Genomic DNA, 23,339 nt, shown 5'->3' on the forward strand with positions numbered 1-23,339 from the left:
TCCTCAACCAATCTCTAAGGGAGTGTCCAACCACCCTGTGGAGGAAACTCATTTCATCTGCTTGTTTTTACCATTTTGGTCATGACCCAAAGTTGATGACCATAGGTGAGTCAGATTGACCAGTAAATCTAGAGCTCTGCCCTTTTGCTCAGCTCCTTCTTCACTGGAATAGATCGATTCAGCAACCGCACTACTGTAGCTGCTGCACCTTTCCGCCTGTCAATCAAAGGCTCCAACCCACTCTCACTCATGAACGAGACTCTAAAAATGCTTCAACACTTTCACTGGAGTCAGGAGCTCCCCATCAACCCAGAGAGGGCAAACCACCTCTTACCAGTCGACAACCAAGGCCACTGACTAGATTAATTCCTTCTCCGGTTGCTTTACGCTTGACTTCAAACCACCACAGAGAACACTGAAGGTCCTGGTTCAGTTAAGCCAAGAGAACAACATCATCAGCAAAAAGCAGAGATGAAACTTTGCAAACCCAGACTCCCTCCAAACCTTTTTCCATTTCAAAATTCAGTTCATGAAAAATATCATCGTAAACTGAGGCAAAGAGCCGACAGAGATCTGTTTTTATAGCCAGGACAACGACAATTTCTCCTTTTTTCTTCATGGGAGGCCAAAAAGTGTGATCCATCCCCCTGTTGTTGGAGCTCTTTTCCTCCTCCTTGAAGAGAAGGACTGGAAGTGCGTCATTTATTTGAAAAAGTACATCTAATTTGTTTAATTTTAGCTGCTCGAAAAAATACATTGAGATTGACTCTTTTGTTTTTAGCTTGACATGTATTTCTTATAGTTATTTGCTCCAATGCATATGCAGTACGTGTGTGTGTGTGTGTGTGGTTTCCTAATCCACAGATATATTATTTACATAACTATTGGCTGATGGTTAGATACTGGTCACTGCTATGTTGCCAACAATGTTGCCTTTTGAATACTGCCAAGTATTTTTGCTTTGTGTTCTTTCTACCTGTGATGATGTGGCCAAAGACTACTGCAACCATTCTTTGTTATTCCACCAGATCATTTGTAGAAACCTCCCAGAAGACTTTTTTTTTTTTGTACAAAGTACATGAATCCAAACAGAAGTCAGAAACAAGAATGCTAAATAAATTAAACTTGCTGGTGTTTTGAATTAAACTTCTCAGTTTTTAATTTACTTCTAAACTCTGTAGTTGGTGTAGTTTGGGAAATGAAAAGAACATTATGAATGAACTAGCATCCCAGAAAAACATCAGTGTTCAACATCCTACCTGTCAATAAAAGTTGATATAGTTCAGATTACTTCAAATATATTTGATATTTAACTTAATTGACATTTTAAATTCCATCTCAGACAGTTAACATCTTCTTCTAGTTATGACATAATTTTTTTTCTAATTAGTTCCCAACCAGGATTTGTATTTAGATGCCTTTGTTCAAAATGTTTCACTTTTTAAGTTTCATTTAAACTTTTTTTTTTGTAATAATAATTATTTAATTATGATTTTTGTCTCTCTTTTTTTAGTTTTTGTATGCTGCAAACAAGTTTTCATTTCTCTAAAGTACATTTTACTGCTTATTGCACTGAAAATGTTCTATACTTTTTTTTCATTGATCTGAAAGTATCATTAATATTTGTTTTTAACCACTTTATCACATTTCTGGCTTTAATAATTTATGAATCTACAAAAAAATAATAAATTAAAATGGCTGTTTAACATCCTTAGATCTATTACTATTTATTTTTTGTGCCAACTTGGCTTAATTTTATAGTCTTTATACACAACTTAACTGTGTTTAGTTCTTTAAATTGTACTTTTTTCCTGCTCATTATTTTTTAAGTTCTCGTATTTCATTTACTTGTGCATATCAATACTGTCTGGTGCATTTGTCCACTTTTTTTTGCCTTCTTTCACTCACAGCGTCTTTTACTTTAGTCGATCAGACAGTTGATGCAGCCAAACTGCCAGCAGGAGGAGGATGTAGAGGAGCCACTCTGTCTGATCTTCCTACCTTTTCCAGAGCGGAGAACTAATACAGACATGGCAGTAAACTCTTAGTAGACTATTATTCACAATTAAAATAGCCCTGAGTCATTTCAGGTAGTCTAACATAACCTATGAAACCAGCTCATTTGCCCTATTTTATCTATTTTTTCTTCATAATTACCTTTGTTCATTAGTAAAAAAATGCACAAAGGCAAAATTTGCCTTGAGGCTTTTAATTCTGCTCATGGGCCAACATTTTATTGACCTGCTATCTGCTGCACTGTGCGTTGTCTAGCATAAAACTTAGATTTTATGCAGTATTGCTCTCTAACAAAATACTTAAACCCTTGTTAAAAGTATGTTTAGTTTCCTGTAGCCACAATAAAATATGTCAAATGCATTATAATCTATGTGGAATTTTATCATGCTATATATATTTAGGTTTATGTCCTTGGTTTACTACGCTTGAACTATGTCTGTACAAAAAAATCCACACCTTAACGTCCATCTTCTTGAGAAAGGCAAGCACTTGAAACGGATAAAGAGGAGGCTAAAAGAGCAGCAAGGTTCCTTGCCATGCTGGAGAAGGAATGACTGGCGTGCAAAAAATGTCTTTGTAAGAATAATGAAAACACTGGAGAACTGACTGATTGACCCTTATGTTGTTGTGCTCCTGAAGCACAGACATCCCAACAGTGCTTCAGCTGAAATATGCATTCACTCACTCGTATGAAGAAGCTCTTCAAAATGTAGACGCCTGTTTTTGACATGCAATAGATTCACATGGTGGTCTAAGAATCATTGAGGTGTAAATATATCTATTTATTGCAAAGTATTTTCAAAGTTCTTAAGCTATGGACACACTGGAGGTGTGATGGGTGTTCAAGAACATTTTTGAATGCATATATTGCCCTTGGACGAGCTGGGAGGGGCTTCCTCTTCTTCTTCTTTTCTGTTCTGCTGTTTACTTGCACCTGTCCACCACCTACAGTTTGAAGAGGCTTGGTGTGAATTGTCGAAGTGGTACAAATTTGCAAATCTTGTTCCAGGCTTTTTCTGTCACGGGTCTATTCCGATATATAAAAGACTAGGTTGTCATTTAATTCCAGCCAGGCACAAACTGCAATAATTATTTCTCCTTCATGTTCATTTTTCAATCAGATGCAACTTCCATCACAAGTCATTGATTGGTCAAAGTTGACTGAAAGTTCAATGGCCACACATTTTGCACATAGAGCACAAAAACGGTTGTGAAATCTGTGTAGTTACACATGAACATGCAAGTTTTGAGCGCAAAAGCCTGAAATCTGCACATGTGCACATTTTTTTTAAATCTTTTCATTGGAAGCAATCACTTGAACGCCCATTGCTGAAGGTGGTGTGAACCAAGCTTTAGGCTGTACAGGTGTGAAGGATTTGTGGATTTACAACCTTTTATTTTATTTTTTTAAATGTTGAATTCAAATAACTTTATTTATCCATCAGGAACTTTAGTTGCAGACCAAACGTCAGCACATTTAAAGGCCCATGAGTAAAGGAATGAAACTGGCTGTGGCTTTCTTATGTTGTTAGAGGCATACTTGCTAAATCTCAGCGTGGTGGTTTTTTCATATCCATCAGATTAGAAAACGTTAACTTTTCTGTTCACAAACAGAAACTAAACTGGATTTTTGTTGCCACATTTGTCGTGTTCATGTGTGTGTATCTAATGAAGTTTAAGTGAACAGGCTCCCCACTTTCTTTCTGTCCATTCAATGATAGCAGTTGTTGAGTACAGTGAAGATTTGTTCTCCTTGTGAATCGATGTTAATCACATCATTGTGCAGCCCCATTCCTCATAGCTCTCTAGGGCTTCACACTCCTCTATGGCCTCCTCTTCCTCACCCGCTGCTTTCCTTGCTCTGTCTCCTTCTCTCTTTTCTGTTCTGCTTCTTCATGTCTCTGCTGATCATGAGGGACGCGAAGCCAACTGAGGCCACTTGCACGCAAACAACCCCCTCCGCATGGGTCAACTTCGTGCAGATTGATGCAGAAAGTGTCATCTTTGCAAAGAGCTATCACGCATCTATCATCTATTATTTCTGCAGCAGCTGTCGCTGATTGTTGTAAAGTAGAGCTGAGATTGGAACAAGGCAATTTGTAGAAGACAAATGAGACGATATGGAACGGCTTCTGTTTCTTGGTTCTTATTCTTTGAAAAATAGAGTAAAAAAACATGTTTATGACATTTTTTTTTTTAACATTCGAATCAACATTTTTGTCTTTTTATTTAACAATTTGTGCTAAATCAAAGATAACTGCTTGTAGTGTGAGAAAAAACATGTAGCTTTTTTTTGTCTTTCAGAACTGTAATTTAATGTTCATAAGATAAACACTGTGACTGCATGCGCCTATGATGACCCTAATGTGTAAATCAAGTCAATAATTCACTAAGCGTGAAACATTTTAAAGATCACAACAATTAAAAAAGCAAAACAAATAATTTTAAAAAATACATTTTAGAAATTTAAATCAAATTCCAAAAACCTAAACAATTAAAAACATATAAAAATGAAACGTTTCAGAAAAGAAATGTCATTTCCATAAATCAAAGTGAAATTTTAAAAATCAAATAAAAAAAATAAAAAAAACAAACGGTACCTACTATGGTGCGTTGGTGATTAGATGATCACATTTAATTTGTATCGTTTTTGTTTTTTCAAATGTGTCTTCAGTGTCTGAATACTAATACTGTTAAAGGAGCTAAGCCGAAAACTCGGCTACTGAGAATGTTTTGACCCAGAGTGAGGTTGAAGTGCATTTGTTTGCTCCAGTCATTGAATGTCCACTTCAACTTGTATGGCAACGCATTTATTTTTGTCACACATGCTTGCGTGTGAAATGATCAGCCTACGTATGTACTTTAATGCGGTAATAAACCCTTTGCCCCAAAACACCTGACAAACACTGTGACGTCTTCCCTAAATACAGAATCCTCCTACTGGGAGTAAGGTGAACTACAATCATGTATATGGTTCCTATAAATACTGTTTTCATGATTAGTACGGAGCATATCTAGTATCACTTCATGTCAAATAACTTTCAGTTGAAATGATGGACAAACATCCTGATCAAATCAGCAATGTCTCGTTGTACTAAACTTTATTTGGTTCGTCTTTTGTTCTGTTGTGATTTTTTATTTCTATTGGATTAATGAAAATTGATTTTCTTTTCCAAAAAGTTTTCTTTTTTTGCTTTTTTTTTTTTTACAGAAACTGTGAAAAAAAAAAAAAAATGTATCTGTCAAAGATCAAATTTCATCAACTAATCACCAATGTCCCAGAGAGCTTACTATTTCAAGTTTCTGTAAAAAAAAAAAAAAAAAAAAAAAGCAATTTTTTTTTTTTTACGAAAAACAAAGGTAATCTAAAAATGTGTTTGCATCAAGGGAGTTGCTTGTGTGATATGCACTTCAGGGCCACTGTACTCCCCCTTTAAACAATAAATAAATACGTAGTATCTTCTCATATAGAAGTGTTTTTTTGGTTTTGTTTTTTGCTGCTTGTTGTAAAATGTTTAGTCAAAATCTAGAGGTTCTTGTTCATTAGGTCTCAGAGATCATCATCAATCATTTTAGACTTTGTCCAAAAAAATCTTCTTTTGGTTAAAGCAGTTTTCCTTTTTCCGTTGGCTGTCTTTGTTATTGTCACCACATTTCTATGATAAAATGCTTTTTTTTATTGATTTTATAATCTAAAATAATGTTTCTTACCTGCATAAAAAATGTATTTAATTTATTTTATTCCATATTTAAAAATAAATTAACTGTGAGGCAGGTATTGTACTCTTAATGAAACAACACAAATGCACTGTTCTACAGTAACAAATACACATTGTGACCTTCTCAAGGTGACTATAGTATCCATTTTCCAATAAACGTTTGGATCCTCTGATATAACACTTGAGCGGTTTTGTAAGAGTTGAGTTCATGCAGATGTGAGAGTAATGTGATACATGTGACTCATCAATACGAACTCTAGTATTACTCATAGAGCCACAAGAGAAAGAGCCTTTTCTTTTTTTTCTCCGATGATCATACTAAATATGTAACATGTTTTCTCTCTCCTGTGTCTGTGTATGTCTGCATGGAATCATGTCTGTGTCTGGATGTGTTGAATCGCAGCCCCCGCCAATGCCCAGATCGTGCACTCCGGTGCTGCGTGCAACGTCAAAGATGAGAGCATAAACGAGAGGATCTACACCATCAAAGAAGGAGACACAATGGTGCTGCAGTGTATTGTTAAAGGACACCCACGGCCACAGGTATGTTCCTGTCCCACCTGCTTCATCCACGCCCCTTAAGATGTCCGCTGATCCACTACGACTAAGTCTTTAGGCTGGTTTGGAGGCTCCTTCTTAAGGACTTGTTAACATTAATGATCCAATTGGATCTGAACAGATCATGATTAGATGCACATGATGCAATAATTGTTTGTGTTTTCACATTTTAAACATACCTAAAATTAGAACATTTCACACGAAAAGAATAAAAAAAATGGACTATATAGCAAAAAAAAAAAAGAAAAAGAATGTTTCATGTAATGAGACGGAAGATGATCAAAGGAATGAACTAGAAACACTCACTTGCAAGATTGCAGGAGATTTTTGTTTCAGTGTAGATGGTAATATAGTTGATCAGAGCCTCTTATCTCTTACCCATTCATTCTTTTGCCAGTCAGGATTATCGGTACGCTTTGATCAGCTCTCCGCTCATCTCTCTTCAAGAAATCCCACATTTTCAGATCTTGTCTTATTAGTTTTGCTGAATATTGACGCTGGGCATGAATTTGAGCTGCTGTGATGATGAAAATAAAGCAGGGCCAGAGGTCTTATCCAGCTGCTGATGTTAGCATGAGCTCTTCTTACTTTAATCTGGCAGATTTTAGTCTGTTTACATGGAGTTGCTGTTTCATGCAAGTACAAATATGCTGGTGATGGGAAACGGCCGAACGCGACGTGGACACATTTTATGATTAGCATTCACTGAGAAATATGGCTCGTATTGACTGCGCTCTTTTGTGTCCAACATGAGTCACTGATTCATGTTTGCAGTGTCAGTTTGTTTGTGCCAAGTCATCCTTTACTCAGCTTAAAGTGGCATGAAGTGAACTCGATGCAAACTGGCTCTCCTGACTCCGTTATCCGGTTAATGATACTGTCACCCAATGCAGTTTACCCCGATGTAAACTGTTTCCCTGAGAAGAAGCAGCTATGGAGCTGAGAACATGTTTGTGACATAAAGGTCACGGTGTAATTTCTGCAAACAACTGGTTGGATGAATGTGTTATGTACTGTAAACAACTGATTTACTTTGTACGCCTTCAGCAAAACTGATTATGCTTCAGCATCAGTGGATTCTTAATATACAACATTGAGGGGAAAAAACTTAAGGTTCAATAAAACCCTCACATCAGATCAGGTTAATAAACAATACATTTATTAAATTCACTTCAGTTTACTTTAGAGTTTTTTTTTCTTTTTAATTTTAGATGTGCTCATTGGATTATGCCACAATGCAGAATATTTTTTAAACTAGTAAAAAATAGGGATGTCCCGATCCGGTCACATGATGGAAATTGGGCTCAATTATGTAGTTTGCATCCCAATCAGAGATCGGATATTTATTATATTCTAAACTTATCAGTGTGTTCTATAGTGTTCTATATTTCAAGGTTATTATTACAGATAAGTACTATACTAAAAGTCTTCTTATTATGAACAGATTGGTTCTTTAAGTGGACAACAAGAAGTTTCTGTACTTTCTTCTAGGAAAGTGAAAACGCAGAGAATCTTGAATGTAAATATTGATCAATAAAAATAAGTCCTTTTTCAATGCGTGGACATAGAATAATCTAGATTTTTAGTTTAATTATGTATTTTTTTTTCTTAAAGCAATGACAATAATATTTAAAGTTTTACAAGACAAGTACTAGTGCCGGTGGCGTACTGAGTACCGACAGTACTTCTGATATGGAGAAGTGCCAGCACTGGGTCACAATATTTTGGCGTAAAGCACTGCAGAACACGACACTAGTTTGAGCAAGAGGGGCAAGAATTGGAAATAAGACAACTGCTAAGGGCCCGTCTACAAAGTGCAAGCTCTGAGAAAAAGTGATTAAAAAAATAACTTTGTATTCTCAAAACCCACTCAAACTAATAAATGGTTCTATTAATATGAGCTAGTCCTTAATAATTAGTGTCATATTAATGCTACATTTTTTTTTTTTAAAAAGTCCTTTTTCATTTTTAATAATATTTAACAGGGATATGAACAACATATGATCAAAATGTTTTTCTAGTTGGTAGTTGCACTACTTTTGCTTTATTGTTGAAGAACTTTACAAAGGTGCTCTGTTTAGGTGTTAAACGATAACATAAGGTTAATTAAATACAAATCTGAAACAATCTGGATCAATTTATTTAATTTGTATGCAAATTGTAATTTGTATTTGTAAACATGTCTATTTGTATGTGTTTCCAAAGATCCAGACTCGATATCGGCCGATACTCATCAAAACAAATGATTCAGAATTGGATTAGGGACAAAAAAAACTGATCGAGACATCTCTATAAAAAAACTAAACAAACAAACAAAAAAAAAAAAAACATTTATATTTTTTACATAAAGGCCTATTTTATGCTTGGAAACTTTTTCACAAGTGTTTATCTAAATATAAGGCTATGCAAGGGAAAGTAAATTCATACAGAGACGGTAAGCGGAAACAAAGGAAACAGTCATATGAGATCACACACTTGCACTCAAAGCAGCACGCTTCCCTCTGACCCTGGGCACATCTGCTTTTCTGCACTGAACTCCAGTGAAACATTTTTGAACCAAAAGGATGTGTGTGTAATCATGCAGGCGTTAGTGTGTGTTAGCATGCTTTAGCATCCAGCGCTGTATGGAAAATAAACTGAGGTGACTCTGGAGGGGTTGTGTGCCTTGTGTGTATTTCTGTGGGAATGTGTGAGGTGAGAAAAGTGGTGTTCCTCACGGATGCATGTCTACTGGCATCACATCAGCATGAATAAAACAGTGCCTGTGTCTAAGTCTTGTTTTCTTCTTTTTGTGTTTACAGGAAGAAAGAGTGTGCTTGTGCGTGCGTGTGTGTGGAGTGTGCGTTTGTATTGAAGAAGCGGCTGCAGCTTGTCATGTGGCTGTGCAGAAGCAAAACAATCACATCTAATTTTCTTTTGTTGACCTAACCTGCCTATAATTGTGCCTGTTGTTCCATAGCTCTCTTATTTGATCATCTGTCTCTTTTTCTCTATTCTGCTCTCTCAGACCAGCATGCACACACAATACACATCCAGTGCACAACACACAGCAATGAAGAAATAAAAGATAACGTAAAATACATGACTTGTGCCACTGATGCTACTACTATATATAGAAAGGTGTTAACCTATATATTCTTTGTCAATATCTTCAACCTAGCAAAAGAAAAACTAACAGCAGAGTAATTTTAACAGCAAACTCTGAGATACTCAAAATCATGACCCTTGACCTCTTCTCTGTCAGTTAAAGAGTATTTTCCTAGGCTCTATTTCCCTACGTCTCTTTTGTGCCTCCACAAAAATATTTTTTTTTGTTGATGTGTTCAGAACCAAGGCTGTTTTGTTTTGATATGCTTAAAAAAGACATATTTTTTTTCACTGGATTGATAATGGAATAGAAAAGGAAAAATGCCAAACTCTTTTTCATTTTCTTAGACTGAACAGTTAACAGAGCTTTTGACTAAAACTGTCAACTCAGCAAAAACCCACAATTCTTTCATGGGATAAAGATGGATGTAGAAGAAGATGGCAATTAAAGAAATCATAAAATCCTCAAACTGAAAGATCTTAAAAATAAGCATGAGCTAGTGGAAATGGGAATAAATGCCATTAAAGCTAGTTTTGTAGGAAAAAGATATCAAATAATTGACTCTACCACCAATTCTGCATCCAGACATGCTTCTAGTAAACCTGCGTTCTGTAAACCGTACTATTAGATGATCAAAAAGTAGAACTCTTGAAGCCAATGTTCGTTTTAATCCCTGTTTCAGCATCTTGTAGTCAGTGGTTTCAAATGAAGCAGTGAGGTCTAAAAATCTGGACTATGGACTTAATCATCACTCGTCCCTCAGCTCTATATGAATGAACTCTACTCATATATGCAGTTTTAGCAGCTAACTTTTCTTTAACCGTTCTGGTATCGCCTGTCCGTCCTGGGATGGGATCTCTCCCTCATGTGGGAATCCCTAAGGTTTCTTCTTTTTTTCCTGACTCAGGTTTTTTTAGGAGTTTTTCCTTACCGCGAGGGAGGGTCTAAGGACAGGGATGACCGTTCTTTATAGTCTGTTTAGTTTTTACCTATTGTGCATATTTTATGACTCCATCTGTGCATCTGTAAAAACTACAGGCATGAAGCCCAATGAGGCAAATTAAATTTGTGATATTGGGCTATATAAATAAAATTGAATTGAATTGAATTAAAAATAGCCATTAGTTAATCTAATGTGGTTCTAGGGCAATAATGTGCTTTTTAAATCTGGTCCAAAATTTTTAAAGCATCATTTTTATAGGCCCTCGATTGGTGACCGGTTCAGAGTGTACCCCGCCTTCGCCCAACCAACACATTCTCACTCCAACTCGTCATATATGGGCGCATGGTTTGGTCCTCTCCAGGCTGGGAATTATTACCAGTCCAGAGACACTAATCAGGGGTCGCCAAGCCTCGGGACGCAGATTGGTACCAGTATCCTGACTCTGCACCGGTTCTGCGTCCGGTACTGTGTCCCGAGGGTTGGGAACCCATGATTTATAGGGTTGGGCACAGATTGAGTTTTATTTGGTTCCGGTGCCAAAGCGGTTCTGGTTTCATTTCCTAATCAGCAATTATACATAATACTGAGATTATCACAAATCCTTTCATATTGGGTTCATGTTGTGCTCCATGAGTCCCGTGCCTAATGGGACCTCCACTCCCCACGGACAGCGCCCCCACCAGACAGGGCCTTAATAATGACGCATGGTTAAGACCTCCATGTCAAAAATTGCAGCAGCAGAGAGGTTACCGGGGCTTCTGTCTCACTCGGAGTGTGTGTGTATCTGGATGACAGCCGCTTCTGCTGTGTTTCTGTGTCTCTGTGACTGAGTTTGAAGGCTGCCCCACGTTAACCCAGAGGGGAGAAAAATGGGTGACCTTTTTTCAATTATTGTGTTGACAAAAATATATAAAATATCACAGTTCAGGAGGGCCCGAGGAGGCTGTCCTCGCAGTGGCTGTCTGTTTACTGGTGTGTTAAGCAAGTGAGCTCCGCTGAAGTCCATGTACAGAGAACCGCCGCGCTGCGACAGGACAAAAACACTCGTATTGGTTTAGTATTTTACCTGCTGATCACGTCACTGAAAACATCACGTGCCCAAAGCTGAGTTCCTGATTGGCTGATACGATGCGGCGACCTGTCAAACTTCTGTGGACTGCTGTGAAATTCACCCAGACATTCAAGCACTCCGCGTGCTCATGGTCACCTCGTTCCTGGTCTTATATGAGCCTGCCTACTACCACAGGAAAGGCAAAAGGATTGGCTAGAACTTCAACATACTGAACAGAGTAGAAGTGATTGACATGTCCAAAGACAAATAGACTTTCAATGAAACTAAGCACCGAAATGCGGCACCGTTTGCAGCAGGTTCTTTCGTTTTCAGTAGAACCGCGTAAATCATAACGGTTCCTACTTGGAAGCCCAACCCTAGTGATTTAATGGGAACAACCAGCATGTCAAAAAACGACAAGTTGGGACACACAAAACATCAAAAAGTGACGTGGAGGGGGCTCGAAACATACGTCAATATATGAGTTGGGAGTGAGAATGTGTAGGCCCAACAGTGATTGAGATAGGCTCCAGCAACCCTGCTATCCCGAAAGGGATTAAGAGAGTTAAGAAAACAGATGGGTGATTCTGCAGATTAGTCATTTTAATGCAATTGTTTAAGGTTGTAGGGATCAAATGAGACAGTTAATCGCTTCAGTTAAGACACATTTAATTTCTCAACCTTGGAATAATACATTGTTTAATTTTGCTTTGAGTCTTGGTCAACTCTGCTGTAATTTAAAAAAAAACAAACTTGTGTTTTGTTTTCTTCCATAAACACAGAGAATTAAGAAGCTCAAGTCCTGCTCAGGGCCTTTTTGAGGCTGTAATTGCTTTAGGTGCTTATCAGATTTAGTGAAACTGCATTTCTTTTCAGATTTAGCAGTGTTTGTTTCAAGGTCTGAGTTGTGAGTTATAAAAGGGAGTTCTAAAATTCAAGGCTCTGCACTTTTTTGGAGCAATGGTATCAGTACACAAGTTTAGTCCATGAAATTGTGGCCGTGACAGCATAAGATTAGTAACCATCCACAGTTATCCCATGCGGGAATTCATAAAACCATCATGATCACAGTTTTCAACTAAACTCTCTTTGCTTCTGATAAAATACTTTTTTTGTTCTTTTTAAACTAGAATCAAGGAAGATTTTGTTTGTAATTTAAAAAAGCAATTACAAAATGATCAAACAAAAGAGTTACTTGGGAAGAGCGCCAGATGCTCAGATTATACACCATATGTCAAAACAAGATCAAGACTATTATAAAAGCACAGAGGCGGCTGTCTTACCACCTGGAAAAAAATCACTAGATCTTAACAATTTTTTATACTTTCCAATGAAAATGTTAACTTCAGGTAACATAATAAAATGCATGTCTAAAAAGTCCATCTACATACTCTTGTTAAATACATTTAAGAGGCTGACAGTTTAGATGTAGTTCAAAGGCAAACTACAAAGCAAACAAAAAGGGGAAAACATTTTTAGTAGATTTTCTTTTGTTGGAAAGTCAGCTCATTCTCTTACTATGCATTTCCAAATTTGTATGCAACTTGCATTTGTGGAAGAAGTATATCAAGTCCCAAATCCTTAAGGTTATAAACCCAACTTTGGTGGGTCAGTTGTCGTCTTTGAAGAACAGACTGGTTACCCTGCATATCGGTGATCTAGTTCACCTGAAAGGCTCATCAGCACCAGATGAGAGGAGGTTTTTGAGCACACCTTGCTGCCAAAGTCTAGTGCAGTAAATTTAAGACCAACTCTACACTTGGGGGAACCAATCCGGCTCCAGACACCCAAGACATTTGTGGAAAATACAGACTGAGTTTGTGCATTAATGCAATGACTACACATCAGGGGAAATGGACCCCTTGGCTCAGACACTGACTGGTCTCTGACTTTTGCCATGGCGGCAAGTGTAGATCCCCAGGATCATCTTCACCAGGGGGACACAGCTACAGGCCTTCATTATTGGAGATGGGGAAATTGACAGTAGATCACCAGCAGCTACTCTTCATTGTGCAGCATGTGTTTATGTGTGTGTGAAAGATTTTACTTTATTCAGCATAACATCCTACTCATCTTCTTCACACTTTGACCCTACAGTACAACTGCTGTTGGCAGAATCTGGACTCTGGTTCACACTTTTTGTACAGAGAGCAGTCAGCCATATTGTCCTACAAACCTTGACTACAAATCTATAGAAGCCAAAAAGGTTAAGGAGATGGTTGTGTGGGTATGTCCTTCTGGGGACACCCATTTTGCAGACTTTCTTCAACATCCCTTGTTCTACAGAATTTGGTCTTTAGCGCTTATTATCATACCAAACAATACCAGTTGAATCAACAATACCAAACAATACACGTTGTTTGTAATTGACAGAGGAGATTAAACCAATGTTTCTGTGATGCAACCAGCATACTAAGCTCTACTGTTATCACACAACTCCTTACGAACTCCTTCAACAAACTCAATAAGAAATATAAAGAAATAAAGAAAAAAAGTGACAATGGTTCACAAGTAGCAAAATATGTTTAAAAAACGCAATAAAATCAATTTAAAAGAAGAAAACATAAATACACAATCTATAAAATAATGAGATAAAAGTGTACAAGTGAGCAACATTTTTAAGATAAAAAAACAATCTCACACATTGTTCAGTCAATCATCAATCAAAAAAAATCATCAAACAAAATATAAAGACTTGTTCCAAAACTACATTTAAATGTTTTTTTTTTTACTCTTTTTACATTTTTTATGAATGCAGGTCTACTTAAAAAAGTCATCAACTTATTTAAATGTAAAAATAGTATAATTATATTTGAATTAATTACTTCTGGTAAATGACTTAAAAAATATTGATGAAAGTAAGAGAATCATGAATGGTTAAAAGAATTATTATATTTACATTGCTAACATGGAAAACATCAGTATTGCAACAAATGTTTATTTTATTAATAATAAGGAATTTTTTGTTTTCATAGAGTCTCAAACAATAAAAACTGCTTTATAGAGGCAGAAATAAAATATAGTCAAATACATAAGAAATATTTAAAAAATAAACACGTGAAACAAAATAATCTATAACAGTGAAACCCCTTAAGGCGGGAGGCTCATCCCTAAAAGAAATATTTTCAACTGCCTTTTTAATCAGTCGGGAGAGTCAGCTACACAGAAATCTAGAAGCCACTGACTGAAAACACAGATCTCCTGGGTTTCATAATGGGTTTTAGGAGCTACAAATACATTTTGACCTCATGTCCTTAAAGCTCAGGAGGATCTGTAGAGGGTCAACAGGTCAGATATGTATTTGGGAGCCTGACCATCAAGAGCTCTAAAAGTGAGGACAAGAATTTTATGGTTGATTCTAAAAATCAATAGGCAGCCAGTGAGGTGAATGTAAAACCAGTGTAATGTGGCCTTCTTTGCTGGTTCCTGCTTTCAGTCTAAGCGTAAAGACATTAAAGCATGCATCATCTGTTGATACTAACAAGACAATATTTCTCAATTAGGAGAGGATAAAGACATGTCTAAACAATGTGTTCTGCGGAATGATCTCTGCACACAAACTGATCAAAGACGACATCAAGGTTCCTGAGACCTGACTGAAGGAAGGAGTTCAAAGAACTGAGGTTTTGTCTGATCTGTGGAACTATCATATCAGGGGCAAATATAAGTCAGCCATTCTTAGTGATAGTTATTTGTTACCTAAAAGCTTATTAGTGCTCAACAAGTTAGAGAGGAATTTTTAAAAGAAAAAAAAAAACATAATCTGTGAGTATGTTGAGATGTATGCTTACAATGCAAGCTTGGTTGTAAAGAGTTAAGGAAAATAAAATAACAGTGATCCTAAAACATAACCTTGTGGTACTAAATTTTAAGTGTTAATCTAATATGATTTGGTTTATAGCAAGAAGTGTGTTTTACTTCTTGCTGTGATATAAACTGATTACCAGACAAACAAACCATTAAAATGTGTTTTTTTTCCTCTCAAAATATTTTCTGTTAGTTGAACTGAATCATAATGCTATAAATTATAATTCAAACTGCTGTTGCAGTATTTATCAATCTCAACACATATATTTGGCTAATGTTCCACAGCGACTCAGCAGCCATAGGCTTTGTGGCCATAGTTTTCTCTTTCCATAAAATGAGGTAACATTTAGGCACATTGACGCTGGAGGCAAACATCGAGCATGCTGACCTCTGTTCCAGTGCATTCCGCCTGACTAGCACTCTGCGGCATTCTGCATTGGTCCCACTGGGCTTACTGAGTTTCTGCTGCACTCCACATGCTGCATTGATGACCTGATCTGTCTCAGTCCACTGTCTCCTTCAGCTGTCTTTACAGCTTCCAGTGCCTCATCTCTTTCAAAGCTAGCAAAACAACGCAGTTGTAATTGGTTAAAGTGGAGGATTTTTGTCTTTTGTTTGATAGTTCAAAAGTTTATGAGCCCATTTCTCTGTGTGTTTGTTGTTATTCTTTTTCGTTTCAAATTGTCAATCTAAACCAGGACCATTGGATGCCAAAAATGAGTATATCCTTGTTTATGAACCTGATGTAGCGTATAGCTGTCTTACAGAAGCTAGTTTATGTGGTGAGGACAGAAGCTCATTGTTTTTTTTGTTTTGTTTTTTTTTACATTTTGAATCTTGATTTTTGCGCATTATGGTGCAAAGATTACCAGTATAATAAAAATATAAGTCAGTCCATCAAAGCTAAAATATTTTTACAGCTGGTTTATTTTTTTTCATTGGTTTATGCACTCATTTATTCATCTGTATCGTTTATTACATTGTTTTTGTAAATGTTCAGGTTTGCAAAAAATGAACAAACTTAAAGGAAATGAAGTTGGAATAGGTTAATATCTGACAGATAAGATAATGTCTTTTGGCTGGTTTTAATACATATATCATTAATATGGCCTTTTTGGTTTTTCTGATTTTACTTTTCAAATTTACACCTAAAAATTATGGCATTCAAAGTTTGACCAGGGTTTATATGACAGTTAAAATGTCTGAATTAATCGTCTGAAGTAACAGTCATGTCTAGCTTTGTTGTTACCGTTGTTGTACCTTCAGTTATTGTAATACTTCCTATTATTATAACAGGCTATATACGCCATTGTCAAATTGGTTATGGCGTCCAAATGGCGAGCAACAGTACTGTTTTAGTCACCCAAATAGGTTATTGGTACACAATGAAGATAATATTGCCTCATTGGAATTATCCAAACCTAACTGGATTGTAAAAAACTCAATTATTGAAGCTCCGCCTCATGATTTTTTTCTTTTTGTCTAGCGGCTTTGGACAATGTTGGTTGTGAACTGGTGTTTTATGAATAAACTGAATTGAGGTGAACATAAGGGATTTAGAGAAAAAAGGCTTATTCATAGATTTAAAATCATCTTGAAAATGTAGCATAAAGAGGAAATTCTTTATTTGTGGAAGAATCACTATTTTCCACAAGTTTATGAAAAGTTACGTTATTTAGATTTGGCAGATTACGTAACCTATCATAGTTAAAACTAGTTTGAAATAGGTACAATTTCTTTCCCTGTTCTAAGTCTGCGTAAATCCAGAGGGTTGTTGGGATTCCAACGTCAAGCCAAAGCCTAACCAAATATGAGAACGAACGGATGATTTGATGTTGCAACCCCTACAGGGAGCAGCTGAAAGTCAAACAAAGAAGAAGATCTATAGGATTAGAGTTAACTGTTGGCTCTCTAACACATTCACTTTCTTTAAAACCACTCTACAATGTTTCTATTGACTCCCAGCTCCTCACAGCATGTGTGTAGCTGTCAAAGTGACTGTCAGCGTGTGCTGTTCTAAACACCGGGCAACAGTGAATGGAATTTTAATCTGCTGAAGTCTTCTTCTCTGAGGCAGCATGTTTCTAATCCATCATGCATTTCAGTTTTACTTTTAACATAATCATTTCAACTGCCTTTCTTATCATTTTAATGCAGTTTCAGCAGACTGACGGAGTGCTGTATTATGTAAGCAGAAACATTACTAAGCATGTTGTAAAATGGCTGGGTGGTGTAAGGCTCCATGCATTGTGGGCGATTTTATGACAGTCTTTGTTCGGGAATGTCTATCCATTTATCCATTTAGCCAGTCCTCCCTGTTTGCCATAGCTACGGACCTGCTGTTGTGCAAGAAAATATCTATCATGTACATTATAACATTATTTCAAAAGATTAAAATTAAATAATCTTTCCTCAGTCTTTGTCACGTTATTTCAAAGATTACCTAAGATTGTTTGAGTAGTTCAGTTCCTGGAAGTCTAAGTGATTCTGCAGCCCTTTCCAAGTAGAAAAAGTAAAATATGAAAAAGTTCATCTTAATAAGCTCCTGAAATATATATAAAAAATATATACTTACGATAAACACTTGAACCAATATTCAATCAAAACATGAAAATGACTATAATCTGTTTTTTACTTATATGACCAGCTTTAAAGGTTTACTTGGAAAGATACACTTCATCCAAATTGACTGTACAGTTAATATGAAAAACTCTAAATATTTGAGGAACAAATCTATAAAACTTCCTTTTGTTAATACCGAGGTAGCTATAAAGGTAATCCCCCTTTATGAGTTAAGATCTCCTTTATAAATAATTCTTAACCTCCTCAAAATTCCTGGACGGATCAATTAAAAGTATTCCCCAACGTCGAACATCCTGTTTTCCTCTTTGATTGGTACTCCATGTTGATATTTTTATTGGATTAAAAATATGTATCAGATAAACCAGATATTAGGAAGTGTCCTTGTGTTCAAATGCTGGTGCCTTGCAAGGATATAGTTTGTCCCCAAAAAGGAACAAGAGCGCTGATTCTATACAGAACTGGTGATAATCATCAAACCACAGCGATTCTGAATTGCTGCTGCTAATCTAAATTAAAGCAGATTTAAGAGCAAATGACAACATTGTCAAGTATGCATGTTGCCTATAAAAAGAATCCTATTTCAGAGGTTTCCTCACTGTGGTTTGCCAACATGTCTCCACGCCACTCTTCATCTTGTTTTGGAACCACACTTCTAATTCTATAAAGTGAAAAAGAAGAAGAGAATCACAGCTGAACCATTTGTAAAGTCTATTTCATTCCAACCCTCCACGAGAAAGTTTGTTCTGGCTTCTGGGTGTTGGCAGAAATGCAAGTTACTCAAGTGTTCTGGCGGTTTTGTTATTATTTATGGATGTACTCCATTCCAGCATGAAAGCGCTCATATTGCTCTCCCTTGTAAAAGAAAGAATACACCAACAAATTTGTGTTAATGACATTTTTATACATTTATTGATAAACATACCCACTGTGAGGCAAACCTCACAGAGTCTTTTAAAAACTTTAGAGCTCCATATTTTATTGAACAGATGAGCTGTTTGAGAGCAGCAAAGTCTTTTATCTGTCCCTGGTTTCTGGCTGTGGGGGGAGCTGCTCGTGTCCCACATTCTAATGGGTCTATTTAAGATCACAGGAATACGATGCATGAGTTCTGATTGACACTGACTTTCTCTACATTTTCAGTCAAAACGCATTACTGCTGAAGACTTTAGTACTATGTTGCCTTTTGGAATGCAAGCAGCTGTAAAAAAAAAAAAAAAAAGTGAATCAGTGCCCTATAGTCGTGAAGTGATGAGAGGAGATTTCCATCTCTGTTAGCTTGTCTCACAAGGAACATTTTGTGCAGTTTTTGGTGAGCCAACTTGTAAAACAGCGGCTTTACCTTGGATAAGTCAAATCCAAGATTTATCCAAGCTTTATACTCTTCTAAGTAATAAAACTAAAATGAGTCAGAGACAACAGCTGATCTGTGGCACAGCAAAGTTTACCCCAAAGGTTCTACACGTCTCAAATATGGTCAAAAATTACATCTCGTTATCAAAAAAATATACAAGACAAAAAGCTATAAAGAGACAAAATATTCCAAACACTAACAACTTAAAGACTGGAAAAATGGAATATACATGGGAAATATTTATTTAACTTGCTTATACCTGGTTAGACTTCCTTTTGACCTTTGAACTGCTTTAATCTTTCATAGCATAGATTCAACAAGGTACTGGACACATTCCTCTACGAGTTTGGTTCATGTTGACATGATAGCATCACACAGTTGCTGCAGATTTGTCTGCTGCACATCCATGATGCCGATCTCCAGTTCCATCACATCCCAAAGGTGATCTATTGGGTCATTTAAGTCCAGTGAACTCATTGTCATGTTCAACAAATCAGTCTGACACGATTCCAGTTTTATGATATGGTTTGTTGTCCTGCTGGAAGTAGCATCAGAGGGTGGTAGTCTGTGGTCATAAAGGGATTGACATGATCAGCAATACTCAGGTAGGCCGGGGCGTTCAACCCATGCTTAATTGGTACTAAGGAGCCCAAAGTGTGCCAAGAAAATATCTCCCACACCATTCACCACTACCAGCCTGAAGTTTTGATACAAGGCAAGATGGATTCATCCTTTCATGTTTTAGACCAAAATTTTGACCCTACTTTCCGAATGTTGGAGCAAAAATTCAGACTCATCAGCCCAGACAACGTCTTTCCTATCTTCTATTGTCCACTTCTGGTGAGTCTGTGCGAATTGTTGCCTCAGTTTCCTATTCTTAACTGGCAGGAGTGACACCCAGAGTGTTCTGCTGCTGCTGGATTCCATCTGCCTCCTTGTTGGACCTGTTTGTTCAGAGAGGATTTTCTGCATAATCATCTCTGTTGAACAATTCTGGTCATTATCCTCTGACCTGTGGCATCAACAAGACATATTCACCTACAGAACTGCTGTTTTTAATGGATATTGTCCATTTTTCTCACCATTCTCCGCAAACCCTAGAGATGACTGTGAGAGAAAATCCCAGTAGATCAGCAGTTTCAGAAATACTTAGATCAGCCCATCTGGCACAAACGACATGTTTAAAGTCACTTCAATCATCTTTCTTCCACATTCTAATGCTCGGTTTGAACTTCAGCTGTTGGTCTTGAACAAGTCTGCATGCCTAAATGCATTAAGCTGCTCCTACAAACCAGGCTGATTGGAAATTGGAAATTTGTGTCAACAAGCAGTTGGACAGGTGTGCCTAAAAAGTGACCGTCTGTCTGTCCATCCATCCATCCATCCCCTTTTCTTGATCTTAGATCATTAGACTGGCTGGACCCAATCCCATCTGTATTCCAGTGAATAAAGATCACATTCTGGACAGTCCATCACAGAGCCACATGCTAATATAAAACCACACACAGGCTCCCTTCCAAACAATTGACCAAACTTCTCTTTTAGACTGATTTGATGCTGGATCTCCACACTCAGGCAATGGAAACACTGTGAAAGACAGAAAAAAAGAAGAAAATGAATGATTTTGTAATGATGCAAAACAGACATTTTGACCATGATGGTCACTCCCCAGTGCCTGTAGCTTAAGCTAAGTCCTGGAGCAGCAGGCATTTTATTTAACAAAACACTGTACCCTCTCTCATAAATCTTTCTTCAGTTACACACTCATGGAGAGTGCACGCGCACACACAAATGTCTTCTTCAAGAACACAATTGGGGAGTAAATGCTTTTTCTGAAAGTGATTCCTACCTCCTTATTATTTATTCATGGAGCTTCTGGTCATTGCAACCTTGAGGCTTGTGAGACCTGCACAAGTGTGTACATGTGATAGGGTTTCTGTACAAGAGAAAAGTGGAGAATGCCATTGGTGGGAAAAAATGGTAAGCCAAAGCAAAAAAAAAGATGTGGGGAAGAGAGGGGGCTTGAGGGAGGGAGATGGGGGCTGTGGTCTGGAATGCTGGTTTTGGATTTCCGTCCTTGAGGGTGATGTGGAGGGCGATCGATAGTGAGGATGAGAGCAGGGCTGATCGGGTGGCAGCACGAGGCTCTGCAGGCACTCAACGGGAACAAAACCCAAATGCAAACAAGGTCACTGCTGGACGCAGTGGATGGGGAGACTGCCAAAAGTGGAGGCTGAAAGCAAAAGTTTCTCATAAGCACAAGTTTGAAGAAAAAAAAAACATCTTAGATGATTAGTTAATGTTGTTTGAACTTACTAAAAAAAAGATGGTCTCAAAAAACCAACTTGTGTTGACATAAAAATCTGACTGTAAGAAATAATTTCTAAAGACAAAAAAGGAAAACCTGAAGAAATGAGCAGCTTTTGACTTGCTTTGATGATTCTCCCTTGACAACCTCCAGAGGAACTGCTTCAGAATGAATTAGATAAAATCAACCGGTGTTCGCCTACAGACATCGTATGTGAGAGGATAGATGTAGACTGTGTCATAAAACACACATCTAAAAGTTATGAAAGAGCTAAATGTATGAAAACTTGCTAAAGAGAAGCTGACGTGTAACAATCTCTGAACAGATACAAGGAGTTGAGAACGGAGGATTAGCAAACCAACTTTAACTGTACAGTTCTGGAAAATGTGCAGTGCAAAATGCTCCAGAAGTTGAATTGTCTAAGTGTCTCTGAATGTAAACTGTGTGTGGGACACTGATAAGTCCGATAAGTTTTAGTTCAAAGGTAGTGGTTAACGCTGTGAGAGTAAATAAAAATGTAATTGTGATAATACAAACTCTTAGGTCCTAACACACACACACAAAAATAAATTGTGTCCAAATCTAGAAAGATTTACTTTGTCAAAGCATGGTTATTTCTTCTAGCTGAAAGGTTGGGCATGAAAAAGTGAGTTGTGGACGGATTAAATTTTATTCTAACAATCACATTAAAAAAAATCAATTTTCTTCATTTTTCAATTTTAATTTTTTTCCCGAAAGCTTAATTTTCAATAAGTTAGATTTTTCTTCATGTGACCTTAAGGATTCTATCACAATAGGATCATCTGGAAAACTTGGTTTTATTGGAGAGAAACTACTTTTTTTCTGCATTGTTTGTTTTTGTATTCAATACTAAAAGAGTTACAATAGCTGCTTTTTCCTCTTACAAATGAAAGAAAAAACATTGAAAGGAAACTATTGTTCTTGTATTGTGGTTCAAATACATACTGTAAATAATCAGTAAATAATCACCTTCACCTAATACTAAACTGCAATTTCTTTGGAAACATTTTTTGGGGATTTGTACTGCCTTGGATTAAAAAAAAATGTAATAGATATTTTTTTTTTCTTCTGATCACATCACAGTTAACTTGCACTAAAACCCTTGTTCTTCAAAACCTGGAGTGTCAATAGCAGAAACTCTCAGCCTTGCAAACTTGGCATTCAGAGAGAGAATTAGAGGAGCCTCTGTTACTTTGTGATGAGTTTTTTTTGTAAATCTGGTATTATTTTGCCATTTGTAGGCTCTTAAGACACATTGCACTCATGTTGTCATTTTGTGAATGTAAAAAACAGAAAGTAAAACAGACAAAAAGAACAAAACCAAAGTTTTATTTGTCGTTCTGCTTGCAATGACACTTAAAATGTAAAAAAAAAGCTCACAATAAGTGGTTATACCATGGTCAAACTCTGAGCTTTTTTTATTTTAAAGATTTACATAAAATACAACTTCTGCATACTTTTATTGACACAGATAGATAAAAACAGAATGATACGACCACATGTTTCTGTCCTGTTGCAACAATGTCAAATTTAACCAAATTTAGAGATAAGTTTTTAAAAAACAAGACTGCTTTAGTGCAGCTGGCATGTCTGGATAGAAAACTGCTTGTGGGAAGTGTCTGCTGCCATAGAAACACTGTGTACTTTAGGCTGGCCCCTCGCTGCAGCTAACAGTGTTAAAGGAAGGGTCTGAATAGCTGTATGTATGTGTTCACAAAGTAACAGGAAATATCATCAACTGTAAAACAGAAAAGAAAAATCAAGGGAAAAAGATTTGTATGGTTTCATATTGGTTTAAAGCTAAATATTAAAATGATGTATCATATTTAAATTTAACCCTTTAACACCGGAGCTCCAATGTTTAAGTTCTTTGATTTACTGTAACTTTTCAATT

At 36.8% G+C, this 23,339-nt stretch overlaps 1 protein-coding gene across 2 annotated transcripts in view; it reads left to right on the forward strand.

The window, feature by feature from the left end:
- LOC112160890 (MAM domain-containing glycosylphosphatidylinositol anchor protein 1) overlaps window positions 1-23,339 on the forward strand; it is a 189,944-nt gene that overhangs the window by 52,327 nt on the left and 114,278 nt on the right. For both annotated transcript variants that reach the window (XM_036210939.1, XM_024295756.2), the window contains one exon: window positions 6,139-6,278. In XM_036210939.1, the coding sequence (XP_036066832.1) occupies window positions 6,139-6,278 (140 nt within the window). The remainder of the gene's footprint in view (window positions 1-6,138; window positions 6,279-23,339) is intronic.

This window comes from Oryzias melastigma, linkage group LG3 (genome assembly GCF_002922805.2).
Source record: "Oryzias melastigma strain HK-1 linkage group LG3, ASM292280v2, whole genome shotgun sequence".
NCBI lineage: Eukaryota > Metazoa > Chordata > Actinopteri > Beloniformes > Adrianichthyidae > Oryzias > Oryzias melastigma.